The 26509-nt window shown below is 35.9% G+C and overlaps 1 protein-coding gene across 22 annotated transcripts; it reads right to left on the reverse strand.

Annotated features, from left to right (window-relative positions):
• Window positions 1-149: 149 nt before the first annotated feature.
• On the reverse strand, window positions 150-18252 carry LOC105059197 (ribulose bisphosphate carboxylase large chain). 22 transcript variants are annotated; one of them, XM_073249871.1, is made up of 9 exons: window positions 12300-12464; window positions 12105-12210; window positions 11928-11983; window positions 10830-11004; window positions 9395-9726; window positions 9225-9295; window positions 7696-8056; window positions 1299-1369; window positions 160-1201 (listed from the first exon to the last, which is right to left on the reverse strand). In XM_073249871.1, exons 7-9 carry the CDS (start codon window positions 7708-7710, stop codon window positions 508-510), a joined length of 780 nt encoding a protein of 259 aa, XP_073105972.1. In that variant the 5' UTR covers window positions 7711-8056; window positions 9225-9295; window positions 9395-9726; window positions 10830-11004; window positions 11928-11983; window positions 12105-12210; window positions 12300-12464; the 3' UTR covers window positions 160-507. The 22 variants fall into 22 exon arrangements, 18 of the variants coding, with proteins under 18 accessions (XP_073105985.1, XP_073105981.1, XP_073105980.1 ...); XM_073249884.1 differs by lacking the exons at window positions 11928-11983; window positions 12105-12210; window positions 12300-12464 and adding an exon at window positions 17697-18243 and having other exon boundaries at window positions 150-824; window positions 1020-1201; XM_073249877.1 differs by lacking the exons at window positions 11928-11983; window positions 12105-12210; window positions 12300-12464 and adding an exon at window positions 17697-18245 and having other exon boundaries at window positions 159-1201; window positions 7696-7757; window positions 8026-8056; window positions 9391-9726.
• Between the last annotated feature and the right edge of the window lie 8257 nt (window positions 18253-26509).

Consider the following 26509-nt stretch of genomic DNA (forward strand, 5'->3'; position numbering starts at 1 on the left):
TTTTTCTTATGTCTGCTTTTATTCTTTCTTTTGTTTGAGCCTACAAATTAATATCATCTGCATCAAAAAGATACTTGATAATTCTCTAAATCATAGGGGATTCCTTGGCAACCTATAGAAATGGGATCCAGTTAAAATCTTTTTTATTTTTTGATTAAAAAAAGGAGAAGTATTATGTTGCCCGTGGTATATTTTTTGATTAAAAAAAGAAGTACCTTTTTGCCCGTGGTAAAAAGGTACAGTGCGGTGCATGACCGAAAGTCTGGAATACAAACTATGATCTTGGAATCCGAAACGAAATACAGCGAGAGAGAGAAGGACAATAATTACAACCGAGACCAAAAAGAGCAAGTATTGAAGCCCAACAGAGACCCGTAACTGATATATAAAGGAACAAGACGAATTGTAGCTCGGAGAGGACTTGCAAGGGAGGGAGCCTAGTTTTAATTGCAATCAATTAGAAAAACAAATAAAAATTACTAAATTATATACGTTTATTTTATTTCTTCATCTATCCAGCTTATCTACTGGTTCGAATTCGAATTTGATCTCCTTCGATACTTCACAAGCGACAGCTAGTTCAGGGCTCCATTTGCTAGCTTCACGGATAATTTCATTACCTTCACGAGCAAGATCACGTCCTTCATTACGAGCTTGTACACACGCTTCTAAAGCCACCCGATTAGCTACTGCACCGGGTGCATTTTCCCAAGGGTGTCCTAAAGTTCCTCCGCCAAACTGTAGTACGGAATCATCTCCAAAGATTTCGGTCAGGGCAGGCATATGCCAAACATGAATACCCCCTGAAGCCACGGGTATAACACCTGGCATAGAGACCCAATCTTGAGTAAAAAAGATACCGCAACTTCGGTCTTTTTCAATAAAATCATCACGTAATAAATCAACAAAACCCAAAGTCATCTCACGTTCCCCTTCCAGTTTATCCACTACTGTACCCGCGTGAATATGATCTCCATCAGACATACGTAATGCTTTAGCTAGTACACGAAAATGCATACCATGATTTTTCTGTTTATCAATAACTGCATACATTGCGCGACGTAGCTCGGAGAGGACTTGCGAGGAAGGGAGCCTAGTCGGGTCCAAATAAATAGTAGGACTAATGAGCCAAGCCAGAAGCATGCCCAGGTATGCGGTAACCATAGCGTCCAAGAAGGTTGCCGCAAAGAGAACCGCCAAACTGGTAACGAGGAATGAGATGAAACACTTTATTCGTCGCAACTGCAAGAACAGCACTAGTGGCCTGTGGAGAAAGTATGAACAATATAAAAGCAGACCTTTGCGACGGCAGGATGAGAAAAATCCTGAAGTAGTTTAGATAGTTGCTGCAGGAATTGTAAAATACCGCCTGTCCAGCAGAAAGAGTCATGCCCCCACCAGAGCATCGATAAAAAATTAAAAATAGTAAACAGGTCCAAACATAGCCAGCAGTTGTATTTTAAGATGGACACAAGGAGAGCAATAAATAATTGTAGCGGTAATTGAAGCATGTGATATGTAAAATACTGAAGATAAAAACATGGTTGTAGCAGAAACATGACGTGCCAGTTAAAGCATGTAATACTGAGACCAGCACACTGTCTACCCTTGCTGTATTAAGGAAGTAAGCCAGCATCCAAAGCGGTGGAAGAACCCAAGATGCTATCTTGCATCTAATGCCATGATAGCATTCCAATGCGGTTGGTGCCAAAAGAGTATAGAAAAGCGCATTGAAGAGCATGTAAACCTGTATTCCATTGAGGCATTGAAACTGAAATATATTATGTATCATCTCAATACAGTAGCATAACTGATAGTTGAAGCGTGACTTTTTAATCCAATAGCAGCCCTGAGCATGATACACACTGAGACTTGTAAAGCGTCTGAGGATGTACCATAAGCTTGGGCAGCTGCCCAATCCAATGATACCATTAGTGGAGAGTCCAGCCATTAATGAAGTAGATTGTAGCCAGAGAAGTAGGTGCATCCCAGTTAAAATTAAAGGACAAGGGCCTCTCAATACAAACATATGTGGGAGCCCAAAAAGCGAGGGATAATTTTATAAGAGGACTTCTAAGAGCATGGCTCCTTGTGCTAAAAAGAGTCGAGTCCAAAATCTTGACTGACCGTGAAGTGGGGGTAATCCGGTAATTCCATAAGAAGATCCTCAGGAGTGTTACTTCTCCTGCCAAAATAAACTCAACCCAAAATTTCGGCCGGTCATACGAAGAGTTTCTGAAGTACGTCTCCTCGTGTTGAGACAAGCCAAGCCGAAACCTTGTGCTAAGATAAGCCGAGCTCGAAATCTTGTACCAACACTACTTGAAGGTTGTATCAGTAAGAAAAATATCTACCCAAATAGCAAACCTCGGCTTGAGAATGTCGGAGCACAAACCGAAGTTGAAAACTTCGAAAAATATGTGACAAGTCAGTTCAGTGATTAATCTAGCGCAGCGTCGGGTGTCCCGGTCATCAGTTCATTTCGATATCTTATTATAAGGTCAACCGACTTAGTACGAAAGGTTCGGTTCAGTGTTGACATTCATTTATCTCCCTACCTCAAGAACCCTCTTCTCTGCGTCTGCCTTCCTTTGAACCTCGGCCACTTCCGACCCCGCCGCCTTGGCGGAATTCATGAAATAGACAAGGTGGTATGCAAGCTCTAAAAAAAAAAAAAAAAAGGAAAGAGAAGAAACCGAAAAGAAATCAGAGAGGATTGGAGGCGGATCTGAAGTGGGCTAGCCTTGAAATGCTGATCAAGTGCTGGAGCTTGTCATTAGAAGTACATCGGAAAGATGTTGGAAGTTTTTCGAAAGGTCGTTGAACTCTGGCTAGAAATCACTAGAGAATTAGCGCAGTGCAAGGAGGTGAGCTTGTATAGGGACAAATCACTATTTATAGATAGTGGAAACGGCCTATATTTGATGCTAGCTTAGCCGAGCCTATCCGATAGATATCCAACATATATCAGCTCGGGATTGCGTGAGCCGAGTGCCCACGGAACTCCATTGGCAGCACCCAAGATAGGCAACGGTTTGTTTCAACCAACCAGTCTCTACCACATTTCTACATATTAAATGAGCAAGACAAATCCTAAGCCGAGGTAGTTATCACTTTGTCTGACATTTCTAGGCTTTTCACCCGAACTATTAATGGCTTGACTTGAGAATGAAGGGCATTTGATATAGGATGATAGTTTATCTCGATCGTTACCAATGAAAGCTATTCTTTAGCAATATATTGATCTAGTCGGCTTGTGGCTTACCAACCAGAGGTAATATGCTGCGATTGGTGCCGGTAGTTATATGCAAAATAGTTGCTATTTGCACTATATGATAGATTTGCTCCAAATCGAAAAGGTAATAACTCACCTCGACTAGATAAAATAGAAGTAGTGTAACTCTCTTCACCACAATCATCCTTTTTTTCCAAAACTGACCAGCCACTCCACTTATAAATAAGAGGAAATAGAGATGTCCAAGTAAACTGTCAGGCTCTACTTTCTCCCTTCTGTCCACTGTTCTCTGGTGATTAACTTAAGCATCAGAAGATATTTATCAAAAATAATTCTAACAAGGAGCTTGTTTTACAGATTCTTCTCCATCTAATGCAGTGTCAAACTCCAGCCACTTCAGATTTGTCCGCTTTAGCACTAAGTTGGCCATCATTAACAATAAAATCAATTCAAATACTTGAATAATCAGATCCGAATATAGATAATTGATGGGTTTGGATATCCGACAAGTATATACCATATCTTAAATGTGATGGGTATGGGAATTTTGGTTAATTTTCTAACTGGATTTGAGATGGATTTGGATAGTAAGATCTTAAACAGGGTTGGATATAAGACAAATTTTGTGGGTACCCTATTTGTACTTGTTGCAATCCATACTCATCCACATCTCATTTATTATACTACAAAATCAACAAAGCACTAAAAATCGAGTCCTATACAAACATGGACATTTTGTATCTTTACATTTTCTTCCAGGAATATTGTAAATAGTAATTCAATTATACAGCCAGGGGTTCATCAAATTCTATTGATTGACCATAATTCCGATAACTTATTAATCTTGTGGTTGTACCTCTAGATTAACCAATAAAGTACCGTATTATCACGAAATAATGAACAAAAAAAAGCCAATAAGATACTTCCCCACCTTTGTTACAAATTGATCGGTAACATATTTATACCACTCAAATTCTTATGCATAAATACAAACACCAAACCCTAGCCCTCGTCTAAGCCTCCCTATTTGGCCGCCGCTCCAAGAATCCCACCATATTGAGACTCGCACGGAAAAAATGGAGGAAAAATCGGAGAAAACATGGAAAAACTAACAAAAATAAAGAAAATTACGGAAAAGACTGCACATTTGAGCTATACGAGTCCTTTCTGTACTGAAATTTGCGGAGTCCGAGTTTAGAGTGAAGAGGATTCTGTTCTCTTGCATGGCATAAATAATTGGGTTGGGGAGATAGCCGGGCGCTTGAGGGTACCTTGGAGAGAACTATTGATTAGCTGCGATGTCCCTCAACAATTGGGCCGCCCTTCCTCCCGAGCTACAGGCTCTCATACTCGGCCGTCTGGAGGTAGCCGACTACCTCCTGTTCGGTGCCGTCTGCCGCTCATGGTGTTCCACCGTGGCCCAGAGGCCTTGCCTGACGAAGCCACAGATCCCATGGCTGATGCTTTCTGATAGCACGAGCGATCTCGACACCCGCCGCTTCTTCAGCCGCCTGGACCAGAAGATGTACAAAATCCACCTCCTGGAGATCCACGGTCGCTTGTGCATCGGGTCCTCCGAGGGGTGGCTGATCACCGTCGACGAGCTCTCGGAGCTGCACGCTCTCAATCCGCTCACCGGGGCATCCTTGGCCCTCCCATCCGTCGCCACGTTCTTCGATGTCGCCGGTGTCGTCCGTGACTCTGACGGCCGCATCACCGACTATGTCATCGGCTATGATAATCTGGGGGAGGTGCCGCATGAAGTGGAGCACATGCGCGTGTACTACTATTTGAAGGCAATCCTCGACCCCTCCTCTGCAGCCGTGGTGGTCATCCACGGAGAATTCAACGATCTGTCATTCGCGCACGCTGGGAACGAGTCATGGACCGCGCTCCAACCACCACTTCCGCGGATCTTCTGGGACATCATCAGGGGCTGCTCCACGCTGTGGCCATCAGCGGGGCACTCGTAGTTTTTGATCTCGATGCCCCGGGCTTGCCGGTGGTAGTGACATGTGTAGAACGTCCCCATTCGCAAAAGTGGGAGCAGCGGGGCTGCTGCTTCAATCAGAGGTACCTGGTGGAGTCACCGGACGGTAAGGACCTGTTCCAGGTGTGGAGAAACTCGCGGTGGTTACCGGTGGACGAGAATCGCTCGAGGGAGTCCATCCTTCCCGGCGATGCGAGGATGACTGTAGCATTCGCCATCTTCAAGCTCGACGAGAGACGGAACGAGTGGTCCGAGGTCAAAGACCTGGATGACTACATAGATGACTACATAGTGGGTACATAGATGGGTACGGAATGGATCAGCAAGTCATCCGTGATATCGGAGTGTTCAATTTGACAGATGGAAGTTTCCAGTCTTATGATTTTCACTCGATCGATTCTGAGTGGAATTGGCCACCACAGATCTGATTCACGCCTGCTCCTTTTTCAAGCATGCCTACCGCAAGTTCCAAGCCATGATGGAGGCTCTACTGGATGATCAAGCTGGCATGGTTAACCAATACGTTTATGCTAGCTGTCGATTCATTGCCTCCAATTTTATTAGGGTTTCTATTTAGCTGGTTGGACGCCAGTTCTAATAGCGTGACTAATCAGATTCTTGTTAAATTAAATTACATCTTTGATTCCACATACTAGATTTTTTTCAGTGAAAAGGCAATGATGTTTTTGTCTTTTAATTTTCTCAAGGAGATAATGTGTGATTTTATCTCGAGGAAGAGATAGTTACATGAATTGTGATAGGAAGAATTTTGTTGGGACTGCTTTGTAAAGAAAATCAAAATTATTATTTAAATTTTTATTTTTTAAATAAATTTATTATTTTTTTTTTGTTATTGCTTGATTTAATTGGTGTTTGCTCTGCAACTCATTTGATTTATATTTTTACATCTAAATAGCAAAATAAATTTTTTAATATCATTCTTTATTTCATTTTTTTAATTGCTCTTATTGCTGTCATTATGGGTAGATCGGCGGAAGAAGGGGTAAAATATACAATCTTTGCATGAATAGAAATTTTAGTAATCAACGGCATAGAAAAAGTGACTGCTTTAACAATTGATACTACTAACTAAACAAAATTAATAAATTAAATTAATAAATAAATAATTTTTTTTATGTATCTAGTTTAGATTCTTCACTCTACAATTACATTTATATATATAAGTTCTCGGCTTATGCTTACCAAAGATTTCAAACCATGTCCTTGGCCATGTCAATTCTTTGCCCCTTTCTTCAGATATTCCTTCTCGTTGGTTCCAACCAATATGTGCTAGTCTATTCACATTTTCTCTAACAGGCATTCGAAACAATTATAAAACATACTTTAAATAATTATTTCTAGCTTAAAAATTACTTTAGTAGCAGCTGTATCATAATTTGAATCAGGGTTTAAAGTACCATTACAAGTACCTATGCCTTGCCATATGGTTCAACTTCAACCAATATGGTATGATACTACTTTGGCACACCATGCATTTCTTGGTCACAACACATGAAAATAGAGATGAAATACCATGCATCAGCATGACATTGACATAAGAAGCATAATGATACCAGTATGATTTGCCATACCATCTCTTATTGTTTAGTATCAAGCATATCGTACCGACACTAGTTGGCACCGAATCAATATGGTATCCTATATCATACTAATATTAGATATGCTGTTTGGTATCATACATAATTATATACCAATATTGTAATAGAATGACATTAGTATGGAATCTCATATCAAGACAAAAAACCTTAGGTATAAGTAATGCTACTCGTGCCCGATGTTCTTTTTATTGTACCATATTAGTCTTCCATTATTTGAGATTGAAACTCAACCACAGTCATCAACTAAATCTGAGATGAGGTGAAGCATTTAAAAATTCATCCGTTGCTCTGCAACATTTGAAAGTCTCTTTGTTACGCCACCACAATGTTTGTTCAGGAGGCGAATAACGCATACTCCTATTAAAATGGTGCAATACCCTGCTTGTACCAAAAAAAAAAAAAAAAAAAAAGAAAGTGAGAAGGAGAGGACGAAATCGAGGTTGTTGTCCCAGATCTTGAAATACAAATTGACTATAATACCCCTATACTTTGAAAGTACCATATCTTATCCTTTAAATATTTGAGCTGTTGGATTGATGGAGCGCTGGTTATTTATCATCTCATTGAGATTAGATAAATATAAAAATTATAAATATTTTATTTGCTTATTTATTTATTTTTGAAACCAGCTACATTAGGTGAATCAAATTGTGGAAATAATGTGAAATCTTAGCAGCAGACCCCCAAACATCGTTACTAACATGCTCAGCCATGAAAGATGCAACATAATCAGCCTTACAATTTTTCTTCTCATAAATATATCTGATCAAACAATTGAAACACCACACAACGAGCCTTCAAGCATCAGCCAATAGGGAAAAATGAGTTTTAGCAGGCTTAGAGCCACTTACAAATTCAGCGATCATTGTCTTGGGCAAGACTTAAAATCTTCCTCCAAAATAAATCTATCAGTCTGCAAGCAAAAAATAATGTATACCAAATCTTTGTAAGCTACTCTCAACTCAATCTAAAATACTATAGAGTCAAATAATGGGGATTCTCCCACAGCAAAGCCAGCTCCATAGTCCTCTATCCTTAAGAAGACCCACATTTGGCTATAGTTTTTCCCACTTGATTATTAGTTTAATTTATCTAGATTTTGTTCAAACATAACATAAGTATTCAAGTACATATCCATTGTCCAAAATATAATAAAAAGCCAAACAGAATATGAAATTTACTTGCTTCATCTTCATGGACTTGTACCTCAACCTGAAAATAAATAAAAAATATATATTAATTTAATAAATTATTATAAAAAAATATAAAATGAGGTCACCAACAAAAATGTATTTTTTAGGATAAAAGTTACAATAGAATCTTTTTGTATCATTAAAAAACTGAATGACTCTCTAATTTCACTATGGAGAAGAAGTTTTGAGAATATTTCATTATAATCCGGTTCAAGAAAGTGGATGAAAAATTAGTGGACAATTGAGTTTTCAAAGAATGAGTTTCCTTCATCATCTTCATTTGAAGAGACGCATAGCAAGTAAGAAAAATGAAACTACAGCATTTCAATAGAGTATGTGACAAAGGAGATAGATCATAAAGCTGTGGGGTCCCCTCTCCCTTCTTGAATCATGACAACCAGAGACTATGGTGGACCTTCTAAACCCACTAAGACCCTCATCTAATGCTGATAAGCCAGCATGGATGCTCACTAAAAGTTTGTGTATTCTAAGTGGATTCTTATGATAAGTTCATTAACAGGGAAGGCACTATGTTCTTACTACAATTTCAGGATTCAAAGACATGATTCAACAATGGTGGAACATGGGGCCTACTTCTCAAGACCCTGCTACCTCCATTATTCTGAAACTCCGAATGCCTAGGTCCCACCTTAAACGATGGAATCAATTGAATGTATGAAACATTTTAGTTCAGAAGGATGAACTGCTACAAAAAATTGATCACCTTGATATAGAGAAGGAAAAGAAAAATCTCTCTACAGCAGAAATTGAAGAATGGAAGATCCTAAAACTTAAATTGGACTTGTTGTTAAATCAAGAGAAAATGATATGGCGATAGCAAGCACGCACTCAATGGCTCACCAGGCAAAGAAACAACCAGGCAAGAAACAAATATAATGACAAGAAACAACCAGGCAAAGTGAATAGAGTATAACATATAATGACTTGTGAAACCAAGAGGAAACAAATATTGTTAGAATAAGGGTAAATGTGATTCTATTCTGTATAGATCTAGATGCAATGCACCTTAAGCAATTGATACTGCCTATGTTTTCTTTAGAAGAACATTTGGACAACTGTTTTGAAATATTTTTCTACATTTTGCTCCTTGTAAAATATTTAACAATAAAACTATTAAAAATAATAGTTCGAAAGAAAATCCGAACAATAAGAATATCATCACAAACCTCATCAGGCACCTGAGTGAATCTCTCATTTTTCGATGCATGTGTTTGGTGAGCACTAGATGCATCTGGAACTTTTATATTATAAAAATTAAAAGATATAAAATTAATTATAAATAAACCACCAATTAATGTACAATATAAATTTAACTAAATAAATAAATCATACCTACCCACTACTAGATGGCACCGAACGAGGAGTACCTACTGGGCTATGCACAAAACATCCACTCGCCATCTGAGCATGCATCTGATGGAGCTGTGCCTCCAAGTAGGAAATCTTGTCAATAAACTCCGTCCGAAGCTCATCCCGAATCCTCCTAATGATCTCCTCTGATGGTGCCTGATAAGATTGCTGATGCAAACATCGCTTTATCATGCTCGAACTCGAAGTACGCATCCGTCCATGTCCATCTTCTCCCATCACCTCCACAAAGATACGATCTTTTAGTTCTGGTGTGCGCTCGTCCTCAGATACTTCCTCAAGTCATCATTTTATCTCCTCCTATAATAAAAAATTATAATATTGACATTAATTTGTAAAATACACTATACGTAAAGAAAATTTAAATTATGCACTTACAATACACTCTTGTGTATCCGCATCAATGACATCCTGCTTTAAAGTACGTGTTCTAATAAATACGCTTAGTCGATCTCTTTCTAATCCCTCTGCTTCCATCTATTAACATAAATAATACAGATATATATAAGAATTTATACTAAAGTTATATTTAATATAAACTTATAATATTCTAAATATACATTTGCTTTAATAACAGAAAATGAAGTTCTCCATATCTTATGCAAGCCTCCCAATATCTTTCTGTTATTTTTGTTTCATACACACTGTGCCTACAAAAGTTATTAATATAATTAAAAATATAATATATAATTTTATTATATAAAAAAAAATTAATCACAAAAGAATAAGTATCTGGACATCTTCTTGTCCCCAATAACGAACAAGTATCTCCCACTGATTAGCTTTCACTTGCGGAGGTCTAGAGATAAGATTTTCTTCCCTCTGGTGCTCATCATAGTAATGATGCTTGTAAGACTTTCAATTCCTCCACATCTCACCAACCGACCTTAAATAATTTTTTTTATATTCACTAGGGGCATCTGTGTTATCTTATAAAATTAAAATTTAACAAAATTAGTAATCATATAAAATATATGAATATAAAAGACAAGAGCATTTATTTCATATCTCCTTCCAAATATAATCTACAATTAAATATATAATTATAAAATAAAATTTATTAATATATTTTATCTGCACCTCTTTCCAAATGTGATCTAGAATATATTGGGATATTTCTATCCAAGATGCATATATCAATGGGACATATGTCCCATTTTTTGCTATTACCCGTAATTGACTCTTGAACTTACTTGCATTGGACCCATAAGGTTGCATATGAGCATCAAATACCAAAGAAAACTTCTGACCCATGCCCCAAAACTCAATACCGTGAAGCCGTGCCTCGACCTCTTCATCTAAAATTTGACTGACTCGAATTATCTAATTAGTATCTAAATACAATAATAAGATAAGATAGTACAATGATTTTAACTTTACATAAGTAGAATAAGTGATTTTACCTGCAACATTTGATGACTGTGGCTGAGATAATGCAGTCTCTGATCATTGTCTATGTGGCTGAGTATTATATGCTGAAAGTGATTATTGCTGTGACTCATCATGATTGGACTGAGATGATGATAAGTATGTAATATATCCAATATGGATACACAACGTGTCCTCTTTGGAGCCATTCTATATGTAAAACATAAAAAGTAAGCATCATCTTCATCTTAACTAACAAATGAATAATATTAACTAACAAAAAGTAAATATAAAAAGTAAATATACAAAATTTAACTAACAAATGAACAATAATAACTTACATACAAATTTTCATAATTAACAACGGCATTCGTCTTCATCCATCTCAATATCATCTTCGATGGATCTCATATCATCTATAGTTGTTCCATCTACACCTTTCCTCACCCAATGAACATTATCATCACGAGTATATATTGTCTCATTTAAATGTTGCTCGTTAAAAGATTCTGCTTGAGGTACTGATTTAATATTATTTGAACTATCTTTTGAGTACATATCAAACAAATCTCTAGCTGTCATCTTGAGAACAACACTCCATCCTAATTCTACAGGATGTAGAATATAGCATACTTATTCTGCTTGACTTGCTAGAAGGAATGGTTCATTTAAAACATCATTGTCATTATATAAAAGATGACTAAAATTAACAAGTATTATCTTAAACTCATCTATCTTCTTCCCCTTGATATCATCAATCCAATCACATTTAAATAGCGTAAATTGCATATCATTGGTATATCGAATCTTGATAATATCTATCAATCTTCCATAATAGATTATATCTCCAATACTTGTATATGCCTTGACAACAATACCATGACTTTGAGTGATTCTTTTGTTATCCTTATCAAGTTTGTAAAATTGAAAATCGTTGATGATACATCCATCATAACATCATACAAATTGGTCTGGACCTCTAGCAAAATACTGAATTTCATTTGAGTACTGAATTTCAGATGTTCTTACCTATATTTAATTTAATATATAAATTTTTAAATTATATAAAAATTAAATGATAAATAAAAATTTTAAATTTGATTTGTTAGAAAAAAATAACTATGATTACTTACATGCCCCTTCAATCATGTGTGAAAAGTTGATACATGGACCTTTTCAATTTGATCATCTGATAAAAGAGGTATTTGTCTTGTTAAATACTCAATGTACTTCCTATAAATATTATAAACAATGCCTTGAATAAGTATAAATTTGTTAAGTATATTTTACAAGTTGATTATAAAACTTACATTCGAATAGGAGCTCTGGCATCAATATTTTGCAGCACATAACGATAAGCTTGCTCCCATGTGACTTCATCAATATATATTTTGACTCTCTTTCCAATGAGACAACCTAAATTATTTTCACCATCATTATTTCAAATCGATCGATTTGATCTAGTTTCAACATCCTGTAAATATCTTGAATAAAAATTCATATACTCTTCCATCAAGTATCCTTTGGCAATTGAGCCTTCCAGATGAGCTCGATTACGCACATAAAGTTTGAGCGTAAGTAGATACCTATATAGATATAAATTAGATAAAATTTACATAACAACAAATCGAAATTGAAAGAGTATGGCATGCTTCATTTTATACAAATAATATTACCTTTCAATAGAATACCTCCACCTAAATTGCACTGCTCCAGCAATGAGTACCTCTTCTGCTAAATGTATAGGTAAATGCTCTATTATATTAAAAAATAAAGATGGAAAGATCTTCTCAAGATGGCAAAGTGTTAAAGTAATATGACCTTGAATATACTCTAGGTTAGTCATTTTATTCACCTTTGAGTATAATTGCCTAAAGAAATTTGTTAACTCAATCAATGCCTCAACCACGTCCTTAGATAATGCTTTGTGTACAGCTACAGAAAGTAGCTGTTGCATCAAAATATGATTGTCATGACTTTTTAATCCTCAAATACTATGCTCCTTTAAATGTATGCAGCAACTGGTATTAGATGCATAACCATCGGGGACTCTAATATTTTTTTAGCATTTTTACGAAGATATCTTTATCATCTTTGGATATTATAAAACAAGCTGGAGGTAAATAAGCCTTACCAGACACTTATTGTTGTGGATGTAATGCTTTTCTTATACTCATTTTTTGCATATCATATCGAGAATTTAAATTATCCTTGGATTTTTCTGCAAACCCCAATATTGTCCAAAGTATATTGTCACATACATTCTTCTCAATGTGCATGACATCAAGATTATGCTAAATCAAATTATGCTCCCAATATGATAAATCAAAAAATATACTTTTCTTTTTCCACCTAGACTTTTTCCATCTGAAGTGTCTTTTTGATTTTCTTCAATTTTTTTCTTTACAAGGTCTTCCTTTTTATATTCTGTGAGTACTCCATTCAATTGATTTAATATATCAGAACCTGATAATTTAACAGGCTTCCTTCTGTATTCTCCTTGACCATTAAAAGATATTCTATCTCTTCAAAATCTGTGGGTATTCGGTAAAAATCGTCGATGCCCTCTATAACAAAATTTTCTATCATGTGACAACCATGTTGATTCTATTTGATTGTAACAAGAAAGACAGGCAAGTTTATCTTTTGTACTCTATCCAGACAAATTTGCATATGCAGAAAAGTCATTGATTGTCTATAATAATGCAGCATGAAGTTGAAACATCTCTTTTTTTGATGCATCATATGTAAGTATCCCTTTCTTCCATAATTCATTTAGTTCTTCAATCAATGTTGTAAATAAACATCGATCTTATTGCCCGATCCTTTTGGCCCATCAATAAGCATAAAAAGAATAAAGAAAGGTTGCTTCATAGACATCTACGATGGTAAATTATATGGTATTAGAACAACAGGCCAAGTGCTATAAGCTATAGATATTGATCTAAATGGATTAAATCCATCAGCTGTTAAACCAAGTCTAATATTTCGACAATCTGCAGTGAAGGATGGATTCCGTTCATCAAAAGTTCTCCAAACAATTGAGTCTGCAGGATGTCTTTGAACAGCATCTTTTGTTCGTTCCTCCTCATGCCATCTTATTAACTCTGCAGTTTTTGATGACATAAAGAATTTCTGCAACCTCGACTTCAATGAAAAGTACCGTACTTGTTTTGCAGTAATCTGACTATTCTTAGTAGTTTCATCATTTGAATCTTCTGTAAATTGCTTGTATCTAGAACTCTGACATATTTGACATTTATCATGTCCTTCATCTTTGCCTGTAAACAATATACAATTATTGGGACATGCATCCCATATCTCATAAGTAAAATTCAAATCTATAGTGATTTTGTTTGCTTGATAATATGAATTTGGCATGCGTACCCCTACCAAAAATGCATCATTTAACAATTCTAATAACAATGTAAATGACTTATTTGTTCATCCACTTAGCACTTTCAAATACAGTAATCGAACAATAAATAACAGTGAGGTGAATTTCTTGCAATTTGGATAAAATGAATGTTCTGCATCTTCAAAAAGTCTAAAAAATTTTTATTTCTTGATTAGACCCCTCATGACTCTCATTCTCTATTAAATAATTAAATTCCATATTGTCATTTGACATTAAGATTTCAGTTGTCTCTTGTATCATTCCAACCATATCATCTTCCATATCAAAAAAATCTCTACTTCCACAGTCTTGGTTAGACCTAGTAGAATAGTATATCACTCCATGATAAGTCCAAATCTTATATGTCGTCAAGAAACTTTTTGTAATAATATGTTGTTTCACTATATGTCGGTCTTCAAGAAAATAATTTTTACACTTCTTACACGGATAATAAATCTTTGCATCATCTGTCTGATTAGCATATGCAAAGTTCAAAAATTTATTCACCCCCTCAATGTACGTAGGTGAAGTCCTTTCTCGCAAATCAATCCAACTTTTATCCATAACTACTATCCACTGATACTGTTATCGTTATGTATTTCTTGAAAATCATATACAATAATTTTTTTATAAATATCAAAAAAAATAAAATTTATAAAAGAATAAAATTTACGAAGATAAATATCGAAAAAGATACAAACTTCCTAATAATATGAAGATGGTCTCCTAAAATAAAAAAAGAATAAAATACTAAGTAAACTTTAAGCAGGATATATTAAATCTTGGTGCATGCAATTTTTTACATGCGCTACTAAAGATATATTAAGTCTTTATAAGTCATGCACATCCATATTTTATATTGACAGAGATAAATATATCCAATTCCAAAAAAGCCAAGATGTTTCTGAATATATTAAAAAAATATGAATGATAATTTTTTTTTTTATGTTATTGTATGCCAACTGCCACCCTTTTGAGGAAGGATGCTCTCCTAAAACTGGGACATTGTTAGATTTGATTGCTGCTTATTCTCATATTGCCGTCACTATTCAGATCCAAAAAGTTCGTTACAACTTACAAGAATGTCACTACTCATATTGCTTACTCTTATGTTAGTTGACTAGAAACTAATTAATATGAATTAGTCTTGTTTCCATGCAAATGTGAATATTGGTGTGCAATTAGAACTAAAGAGCCAAAAGTTATTATATAGATCTTTTTGGATATTTTGATTTTGTTTTCACCATATACGAGAGTAGAGATTAGGAGGAATTTAGGAAGGGACTCAATGTAATTTTCAAGATAGTTGGCTGTTATAAAGATCTGTGTGCACCTTCAATAGCAATGTTGTTGTAACCAATGAATTTTGTTTCGACAAAGCCAATGGTACAATATTGTCATCAAGATTGAGATATTGTGGTTGAAGTCATGACACATCAAGATAGAAGATGTGCACTTAAGGAAATCTAAGAGTTGCATCAAGAGTGGACAAAGTGCTAGAGTATGATTGTGGCTTCACAGCACTGGCCAGTGCACTCAAGGATAGCTTTGTCTTAATGCCAACCCCAAATAGATTGGTTCAAGCTTGTTGTCTTTGCTTACATTAACTATATCGATATAAGATTCATTTAGGACACTCATATGAATTGTCGGTGCTCTCTGGATGCTTAAACTATGATTTCAGCTGCATTATCTAAGAACTTTTACTAATAGACAGGCCACATGAGAAAGCTACTTAAAGACTAAATCCTGAAGGCTTAAAGTTCCAAAAGGTTAGATCTTAAGCTACTTAATGATTGGTGTATAACTGTTCTATTCACATGCTTTGTTAAAGAAACCAAGTGCATGTTTTGATCAATGGAACCAAGGGCTGTTCTCTATGTGGAAAGTATGCCACTTTACATAAAATTTTCATCAGGGAGGAATGCTGGTAGGTAGCTTCACTGCCAAGGATATGTTGGAATTGAGAGAGAAATTGGAAGAGAAACATCTTTAAAGAAACCTCATCTTTTGTGGGAGAAAAGTGGTAGAGAACTCATATCTTCACAAGCCCATTGTGCTACATTCCCTCACACAAGCTTTGCATAATTTACTTGAATCACATCATAGTGTATATGTACCACAAGCTAGACAAATTGTAAAAGCCATTAAGCTTGCTAACAGTCTGGTCTCACAAACCGAGAACTAATGATAGATAAAGATTCAGGTTGGCTCAGGGCAGGTCAGGTGTTGCTAGTCCTAAGCCCGAGTCGAGGTTGACATCAAATTGGGTCTATTTTCAGCTGCAACCATATCAAAAGGAATGGGTTGGTTTGCGTATAGTCTGGTCCTCTGCTAGATAATTGCGAGTGCTAATCTTTACTCAGGGCATATTAACATAAGCATAACCAAAACTCCAGTTGAGTATGACATTGGTTTCATTAGGGTTGAAAGTGGTATGAATAATATCCATTCAGATCTATTTTCGTATTCGAATTCACCTGGATATGGATAGAAATTTGAAGATCTAACTAATAGTTGTATCCCTATCCATATCAATTAAAAAAATGGATATGGATATGGATAGACAACTATCTAATTTGTATCTGAATATCCGAATCTACTTATAACTCTATATAATTTTATGGAGCACTTATTAAATTTTAAAAAAATATAAAAATGATATAAACATACTATTAATTTGATTTATCATCTATTTAGTAATATCTTTGATTTTACAGTCATAAAATTTAATTATCCGACTAATATCTATAAGTATATCCATACGTTCAGTATTCGAATTGTATCGATATGCATTTAAAATAAATATAAATATAAATTTTTGCATTCGAATAATATCTATATCTTTCCTTGTATTCATTAGATAAAGTAAATATGGATATGGATATATTGGTATCCGATCCATATCTGGTCTGATTTCAGCCCTAGATTTCATGCACCCAAACCCAAGCTGTCTGCCTGGTGAAGGCTGAGAAAAAAAAGTGACAGTCATAAAACAAAACTGCTGCTTCGAGGAACTAAAGAGAAGCTAGCAATTAGATAAAACTCATTGTGGAACATAACAGGTGAGAGATCCCTCTCAACCAAACCTAGTCTCACAGAGCAGATAAAGACCACAACCATCAGGAGGAGATCAGGTTCATATCTTATAGCATTTTTCAAACAGATCTTTAAGCAGTAAAAACACAAAAAAGATCGGTCATAGAAGCTAATGGAGTTAGATCAGCTTTTCATAAGTAAAGTTTACTTGGATACGTGGACTGGCAATTTAAAACTGAAAAATCCAATGTTGTTACGTTTCTCTTCCTATATCAAAGTAAATAATCATCAAGGATTTTGAAATTTCTATCATCATTCTCCAAGCAAAATCACTAATTTCCCTCTTCATTTGCTAAGCTTTCGAAAAGAAGAGGAGGGACCGGGAAGAAGAGGGGGATCGGGAATGAAGAGGGAGATCAGGAAGAAGAGGGAGGGAGAGATCGAGAAGAAGAGGGAGGGATCGTACCTGACCGATGATGGAGGAGTCCGACGGATCCTGATGTCTTCTGCGTCAAGGAGGGGAGGCCAAACCGCCATCGGGCTGGGGCACGCCGGGGAGATCGGGGGAGGGGTGGCACGCCGGGGAGAACGGGGGAAACGTCGCGGGGAGGGGCATGCCAGAGAGATCAGGGGGCACGCCGCGGGAGGGGCACGCCGGGGAGATCGGTGGGAGGGGGGAAGCTTAGGCGCGAGGGTTTTGGAGTGGAGGAGGGGGGAGGGGCACGCCGGGGAGATCGATCGGAGTTTTGGAGTGGAGGAGGGGGGGAGGGGAGCACGTCGGGGAAATGGATCAGTGTAGGATTTTGGAGCAGAGGAGGGGAGGGGGGTTTTGGAGCGGAGGACGATGGGAAGGGGCACACCGGGGAGATCGGCACGCCTGAGAGGATCGAGCTACGATTTTCGAGCAGAAGAGAGGAGGAGGTTTGGAGCAGAAGAGGGGGAGGAGGGGCAGTAGGGTTTTGAAGCGGAGGCGGCGGTGGGAGAGGGGAACCCGAGAGATCGAGGGCGGGCGGTGGGGAAGGGGTTTTACTTTTTTTTTTTTTTTTTTACCACGGCAACATGCCGTCGCAACAAAAAAAAAAAAAAAAAAAAAAAACTTTGGCGGGATATTAAAAAGCGTAGGCAGGATGCTTTAACTGATTTTTTACTGTAATAAAATATTATTTAAAAAAAATTATAAAAATTATAAATTATTTATCACAATCGATTGTCATTATAAAAATTATAAATTATTCATCACAATCTATTATTATTAAAAAAATTAAAAATTAAAATTTATTTATAAAAATAAATAATTTTTTTGTGATGATAAATAAGTGAGCAAATAGGTTCATCGTAAAAAAATTTTTTTTTTTGTAGCGCATGGCCAAAAAATAATGAAAAAAAAAAAAAAAAAGCCAATAAGGTACCATCCCATTTTTGTGACAAATTAATTGATAACATATCTGTACCATTCAAATTTTTATGCATAAATAGGAACATCAAACCCTAGCTCTCGCCTAAGCCTCCCCGTTTGGCCGCCGCTCGAAAAATCCCACCATATTGAGGAGTACTTTTTCAGAATAATACAAAAAAAAAAAATTTTTACCAAAATATATCAAAACGAAACTTATTTACCAAACTAATGCAAAAGGGAAAAACGCCATTTTGAATGGCGTTTTTTCCCCTTCCACGTCAGCCCCCATTTCCACGGTGGCATCGTCCGGAAAAAAAAAAAAAAAAAACATGAAGAAACGCCATTCAAAATGGCGTTTTCCAATTTTTCCACACAAAAATAAAGGAAAAAATCGTGAGAAAATGGAAAATTTTGTTTTTTAAAATTTGAAATTAGTAAATAAATTAAAATTTTAATTTGGATTGAAATTTAAAATATAAAGATTTTAATTTGTAATTCATTAAAAAAATCATAAGAAAAAAAAAATTATCATAGAAAATAAAAAAAAGAAAAGAAATATGAAAGAAATAAAAATTTGAAATTTAATTGAAAAACATCATTCGAAATATTTGTCTTAAAAATTTTTTTAAAAAAAATTTGAAGTAATCAAAGAAAAAGAATTTTAATTGAAAATTAAAAAGAAATAAAATTTTAAAGATTAATTGAAATAAAAATATTATTTCAAATTACTTTCCGAAATTAGAAATAATTTATTTTAAAAAAATTAAAAAAATTTTTAAAAATAGGGTTAAAAAATTTTATAAAAACATAAAGAATTGAAAAAAATAGAAATTATAATTGTAATTGAAGAACAAAGTTTATATTTTTAATTTTAAGAAATAAGAATTATAATTATAAATGAAATTAAAAATTATATTTTAAATAACTAAATTAATTTAAATATAAAAAGCCATTTTGAATGGAAAATTAGAAAATTTTGTATTTTAAAATTTTAAATTAGTAAATAAATTAAAATTTTAATTTTGATTGAAATTTAAAATATAAAGATTTGAATTTGTAATTCATTAAAAAAATTAATTTAGATTTTTTATTTCAAATTTTTTTTAAAAGATGTCAAAAAAAATCTTAAGAAATTAAAAAAAATTATCATAGAAAATAAAAAAAAGGAGAGAAAGAAATATGAAAGAAATGAAAATTTAAAATTTAATTGAAAAACATCATTCGGAATATTTGCCCTAAAAATTTTTAAAAAAAAATTTAAATAATCAAAGAAAAAGAATAATAATTGAAAATTAAAAAGAAATAAAATTTTAAAGATTAATTGAAATAAAAATATTATTTCAAATTACTTTCGGAAATAAAAATTAATTTATTTAAAAAAGATTCAAAAAATTTTTAAAAATAGGGTTAAAAAATTTTATAAAAACATAAAGAATTGAAAAAAATAGAAATTATAATTGTAATTGAAGAACAAAGTTTATAATTTTTAATTTTAAGAAATAAGAATTATAATTGTAAATGAAATTAAAAATTTTATTTTAAATAAGTAAATTAATTTGAATATAAATTTTTAAAAAATATTTTAAATAAAAAAAAATTATAAATTGAAAAAAAAATTATAAAAATTATAAATTAGATTAGAAAAATATATCATAAAAGAATAAAATTAAATTAAATTAATTATAATTTCTTTTTTAGGGTATTTTATAAATGTGACTTAAAAAAATTAAATTTGAATTAAATTTTGATAAAAAAAGAAATACATTAAAAAGTTTAAAAAAATGAGGAAAAGTTAAAAAGTTAAGAAGTGAAAATTTTTAAAAAGTCACAAAAAATAAGAATTATAAATTAAAAACTAAAAAAAAATTTTAATGTTTAATTGAAATAAAAATATTTTTTAAATATATTTTATAAAAATAAAATTAATTTAATTAAAAAAATTTTCAAATAAAATTTAAAAATGACCTAAAAAAATTTCATAAAAAGATAAAAAATTAAAAAAAAATAGAAATTGTAATTGTAATTGAAGAACAAAGTTTATAATTTTTAATTTTAAGAAATAAGAATTAAAATTATAATTGAAATTAAAAATAATATTTTAAATAACTAAATTAAATTAAACATTATTAATTTAAAAATATTTTAAATAAAGGAAAAAAATGGGAGGAAAATTTAATTTGAATTAAATTTTGATCAAAAAATAAATACAGTGTATAGTTAAAAAATAAGGAAAAATGTGAAAAAAAAAATTTGTAAATTGAACTTTAGAAAAAATAATATTTTTTTAATTAAAGGAAAAGAATACGTAATAGAATGCTAAAAAAAAAAATGGAAGAAAAATGAAATTATAATTTCAAATGATAACTATTTTAAAATAAATAAAAAAAGTATCATAAAAAAATAAAAAAATAATAATAAAATAAGAATTATAATTATAAATTTTAAAAAAAATTAATTTTAATTTAAATTAAAAATTATTATTTAAATTATTATTTTCATTACTTAATTTAATTTATTTTTATCTTTTTAGCATTCTATTACGTATTCCTTTTCTTTACTTAAAAATAGACTTATTTTTTCTAAAATTTAATTCAAAGAGCAACATTTGATATATTATTATTTACGTTATAATTTTTATAATCCTTTCAGCATAACATTTTTTCTCCTAATATTCTGAGACACGTTCAAGTATGTGTATCCATATGCACCAATCATAATATCCAATCATTTAAAATTAAATAATATAAAATGAAATCAACATTTAATATTATTCAATAGAATAAAAATGTCAAACGTACAAAAAAAAAATTACAACAAATATGAAAAAATACTAAATACAAATACAACAAAGACTAAGTCCCACAAGAACGTCGCGGCGCCCGTGATCGCCGTCGGATCATCTACGGACTGAGAGACCCGTTCAACTCTCTCATCTGGATACACGGATGGACGCCTCTCAAAAAAGTATCATACTCATGTGGCCAACTGGTACCCGGTGATGGCATCTGGGGATGTACGAAGAAGAAGACGCTGCCATCTGTAGATGAAAAGGCGGTGGCATCTGTGCAGCATCAAATGATGACATATGCGGTGATGGCATATGTGAAGCATATGGTGACAGCGTATAACTCATATCTGGCGCCCGAACTGCTCCATACCAAAGCGCACAGGTATGTGATCAACACCAATCGCCACCAATGTTCCGGAACCTGTTCTCTCCATCTCCCGCAGTATCTGAATCCGCTCGTCCTCATCAGTCGTAGATAAAGCACGACGAGCGTCCAACACGAGATCCGACATAGAATAAGTCTATAAAATAAAAATAGAACAGTTAGTATAAAACAATCAGTATAGTGTACAATATAAAACAAAAATATAACACAAATAACATGAAGTAATTTTCATAATCTTACCAAAAGACGTACAGTAGAACTCTCGCCGTCGTATCCAGAAACTGCATACTGAGACTGTCCAATGACTCGCACCGTAATGCTAAAAAACCAAGTCATGTAGTCATCAGTATATGAAGGGCCTCTCAAAATAGGATCACCATGAACAATGTGATCTCGACGTGCATCCCAAATATCGATGTACTGTGCATGTCTGACACGCCAGTCGATACGAGCTCTCCCTCGTCGATCAATACGATGAAGTCCCTGGCTGGTATCAAACTGCTCTGGGCCCACAACCAACCGAGACGGGACCCACCGTCAAGAGAGGCGGGGGCTGAGGACCGCCGTCGGGGTGCGGGGGCCCGCCGTGGCCATCGGGATGCGGGCCCACCGCAAGCCGGGGCCGAACCGACCATCGGGATGCGGGGCTCGCCGTCGGGAAGCGCGGCCCGCCGGCATAACATTTTCTCTCCTAATGTTCTAAGACACGTTCGAGTATGTGTATCCATATGCACAAATCATAATATCCAATCATTTAAAATTAAATAATATAAAATGAAATCAACATTTAATATTATTCAATAGAATCAAAATGTTAAATATATCAAAAAAAATAGTACAACAAAAATGTAAAAATACTAAATACAAATACAACAAAGACTAAGTCCCACAAGGACGTCGCGGCGCCCGTGGTCGCTTGGACCTTCTCAGGAAGGTCCTCGCCGGCTGCTCCTGCTGTGATGGCTCCTCTCCTATATCAGTGGAGGAGATCTGCTGATCATGCTGCTCAGGAATAACTGATGCTGTCGGATCATCTACGGACTGAGAGACCCGTTCAACTCTCTCATCTGGATACACGGATGGACCTGAAAAAAAAGTATCATACTCATGTGGCCAACTGGTACCCGGTGATGGCATCTGGGGGATGTAGGACGAAGAAGACGCTGCCATCTGTGGATGAAAAGGCGGTGGCATCTGTGCAGCATCGAATGATGACATATGTGGAATATGCGGTGATGGCATATGTGAAGCATATGGTGACGGCATATAACTCATATCTGGCGCCCGAACTGCTCTATACCAAGGCGCACAGGTATGTGGATCAACACCAATCGCCCCCAATGTTTCGGAACCTGTTCTCTCTATCTCCCGCAGTATCTGAATCCGCTCGTCCTCATCAGTCGTAGATAAAGCACGACGAGCGTCCAATACGAGTTCCGACACAGAATCAGTCTATAAAATAAAAATAGAACAGTTAGTATAAAACAATCAGTATAGTGTACAATATAAAATAAAAATATAACACAAATAACATGAAGTAATTTTCGTAATCTTACCAAAAGACGTACAGTAGAACTCTCACCCTCGTATCCAGAAACTGCATACTGAGACTGTCCAATGACTCGCACCGTAATACTAAAAAACCAAGCCATGTAGTCATCAGTATATGAACGGCCTCTCAAAATAGGATCACCATGAACAATGCGATCTCGACGTGCATCCCAAATATCGATGTACTGTGCATGTCTGATACGCTAGTCGATACGAGCTCTCCCTCGTCGATCAATACGATGAAGTCCCTGGCTGGTATCAAACTGCTCTGGGATGCCCTGAATCTGACCAAACTGGCGCAGGACACGATCGGGAAGATGCCACTCTACCACATCAAAATAAATAAGCGGCACCCTAGCAGTCCATATGTCGTGTCCAACTGTACACATCTGCGGCAGTATAGCCAATATCCCATCTGTATATGGCTCCCACAAAAATTGATATAATATAGTTAAAATAAAAAAAAATTAGTAAAAAATTATAATAGATTATGAATACTGTAAATTGATATTTGTAAAAAATTTAAAATTTACCCGTCTAGATGTATCAACTAATGTATCCAACTGGCACCTATAAACCCGTGCCACTCTTGTCGATACGTGATGAACGTTGAATGCAACGTTCCATCTGTTTCACAATGTACTAATATTAAATAAATTTAAAATAAAAAAAAAATTAAATAAAAAAAATAATATTTCGATACCTGTATCCCAATGGTCCGTCTAGTCTGAATGGAATATCAGGATCCTGCTGCTCTGATGGCATCTCGAGCAACTGTCGTCGTAATGGACTGATAGTCGGCATACGCTCCCATACCCAAATCTGCAAATTTCAAAAATTAAATAAATAATATATTTAATATAAAATATAATTAAATATTAAAAATAAAAAATTTTAATTCACATACCTGTAATAATACAAGATAACCGCCAATCTCGCTCTGATCAGCATAGGAACCCCGACACATAGCTCGATATAGACAAGCTAGTACTGCACTGCCCCAATTGAGTCGACGAGCGAAGTCTAAATCCTCTAATAATGACAAAAATATCAACTTCATCTTATTCGATGAAGTATCAGGTAACAGGACACCACCTAACAATCGCAGCACTTGACCCCTAACATACTGCTGCACCATCTCCTCCGGTGCATCATCCGCAATATGAAAATGACGATAACGATCATCCAAACACTCAATCCTGAGTCGTGAATGATCGAAAAAATGTGCGTCGGGCTCAAACCCTAACAATCGCAAGCACAAAGCCTGCCACTACGGAATGGTAAGTGCGGGATCAACTCCGGTAACTGGATCTCCATCAATTGGTAGTCCAGTAAGGATGCTGACATCCTGTAAACTGATGGTCGCCTCACCAAATGGAAGATGAAATGTGTGTGTCTCTGGACGCCATCTCTCAAGCAAAGCAGTAATAAGACCAACGTCCATCTGTATACGACCGATTCGATATACTCCATAAAATCCCAGATATCGTAAATAATCTAACACTCTATCTGGGATATCCTCTGTCCTCCAGAAATCTGCATCGGATCGTCGTAGACGAAGATGTCTGGACTCCTGCAATAAAATATAATAATTAGATAACGTATATGATTTTTAAAATAAAAATTTAAAGAGTAAAAAAGATTGTAATGCTTACGCCGCCATCTAAAATAGTCTGCGATCGATGATGCTCCTGCAATGTAAGAATACTGCTGTCTCGAGGACCGGGATATCGTGGATCGTAAGCCATAATACGCTGTCTCAAGCAATATTATCACAGATATATTAAAAAAATAAGACAATATATTTTAAAATACAATTGAAAAAATTTACATGATACATGCATCATATCATCAACAAATAGGTACAGATAGATCCTATCCCATTCGGGAATTGCATTAATTCTATAGATTAATTACATTAATCAAACGATACGCAAAAAGGACCGAAAGAAATTTCGACAGCATTTTTCCTTAGTTCTCCCCACACGACTCAAAATGTGTGAGGAGAACTAAAGAAAAATACTGTCCGAAATTTCTCTCGAACCCTCCGCATATCATTCGAATAATGTAATTATCTATAAAATTAAATGCAATTCCCAAACTGTCCAAACTGGACAATCAATTGACCAATGTATGTATTTTACGATATCCATATAAAAATATATATTTTATATATATTTTATACGAATAACGTAGAATATTATACATTGATCAATTGACGGATCTACGTTTTCATGAAATGCAATATATTTAAAAATTTAAAATACAATTGAATCTAATTAAATAAAGATAAAAATAAAAATAAATTAATGAGATAAAAAAAAACGAGCGTCGGAATCCATGGACCCCACCGTCATCGCAACCCATCGCATCGGAGCCATCACCACGCGGGCCCCGCCTTCAAGGCATGCGGCCCCACCGACCGTCTGGGCCCACCGCCGAGACGCAGGGCCCACCGTCAGGGCATGCGGCCCCACCGGGAGAGGCGGGGCCGAGGACCTCCGTCGGGGTGCGGGCCCGCCTTGGCCACCGGGGCGCGGGGCCCACCGTCGGCCGTCTGTGGCCAGCAACCGAAGAGAAGGGAGAGAGAGAAGAAGAGGGCGCGGGGCCGCCGCCGGGGGGGGCCCGCCACCGGCCGTCTGTGGCCGGCCAAGGAGAAGGGAGAGAGAGAGGAAGAGAGAGAGGAGGGGGCCGGGGTCCACCGGGATGCGGGGCCCGCCGCCAGGATGTGGGCCCCGCCGTCGGGAGGCGCGCCCCGCCGCCGGCCGTCTGTGGCCGGCGGCCAAGGAGAAGGGAGAGAGAGAGGAAGAGAGAGAGAGAGAGGAAGAGAGAGAGGAGGGGGCCGGGGGCCACCGTCGGGATGCGGGACCCGCCGCCGGGACGCGCGGCCCGCCGCCGGCCGTCTGTGGCTGGCGGCCAAGGAGAAGGGAGAGAGAGAGGAAGAGAGAGAGAGGAGGGGGCCGGGGGCCACCGCCAGGACGCGGGACCCGCCGCCGGGATGCGCGGCCCACCGCCGGCCGTCTGTGGCCGGCGGCCAAGGAGAAGGGAGAGAGAGAGAGAGGAAGAGAGAGAGAGGAAGAGAGAGAGGAGGGGGCCGGGGGCCACCGTCGGGACGCGGGACCCGCCGCCGGGACGCGCGGCCCGCCGTCGGGACGCGCG

The sequence above is a fragment of the Elaeis guineensis genome, chromosome 16, assembly GCF_000442705.2.
Source record: "Elaeis guineensis isolate ETL-2024a chromosome 16, EG11, whole genome shotgun sequence".
Lineage (NCBI taxonomy): Eukaryota > Viridiplantae > Streptophyta > Magnoliopsida > Arecales > Arecaceae > Elaeis > Elaeis guineensis.

What these genes read in the sequence shown, in the direction of transcription:
- LOC105059197 (XM_073249883.1), bottom strand. An exon ending in CTCATCCTGCCGTCGCAAAG is followed by an intron (nt 1,202 to 1,298) that starts GTCTGCTTTTAT and finishes CCTCGTTACCAG; the next exon opens with TTTGGCGGTTCTCTTTGCGG.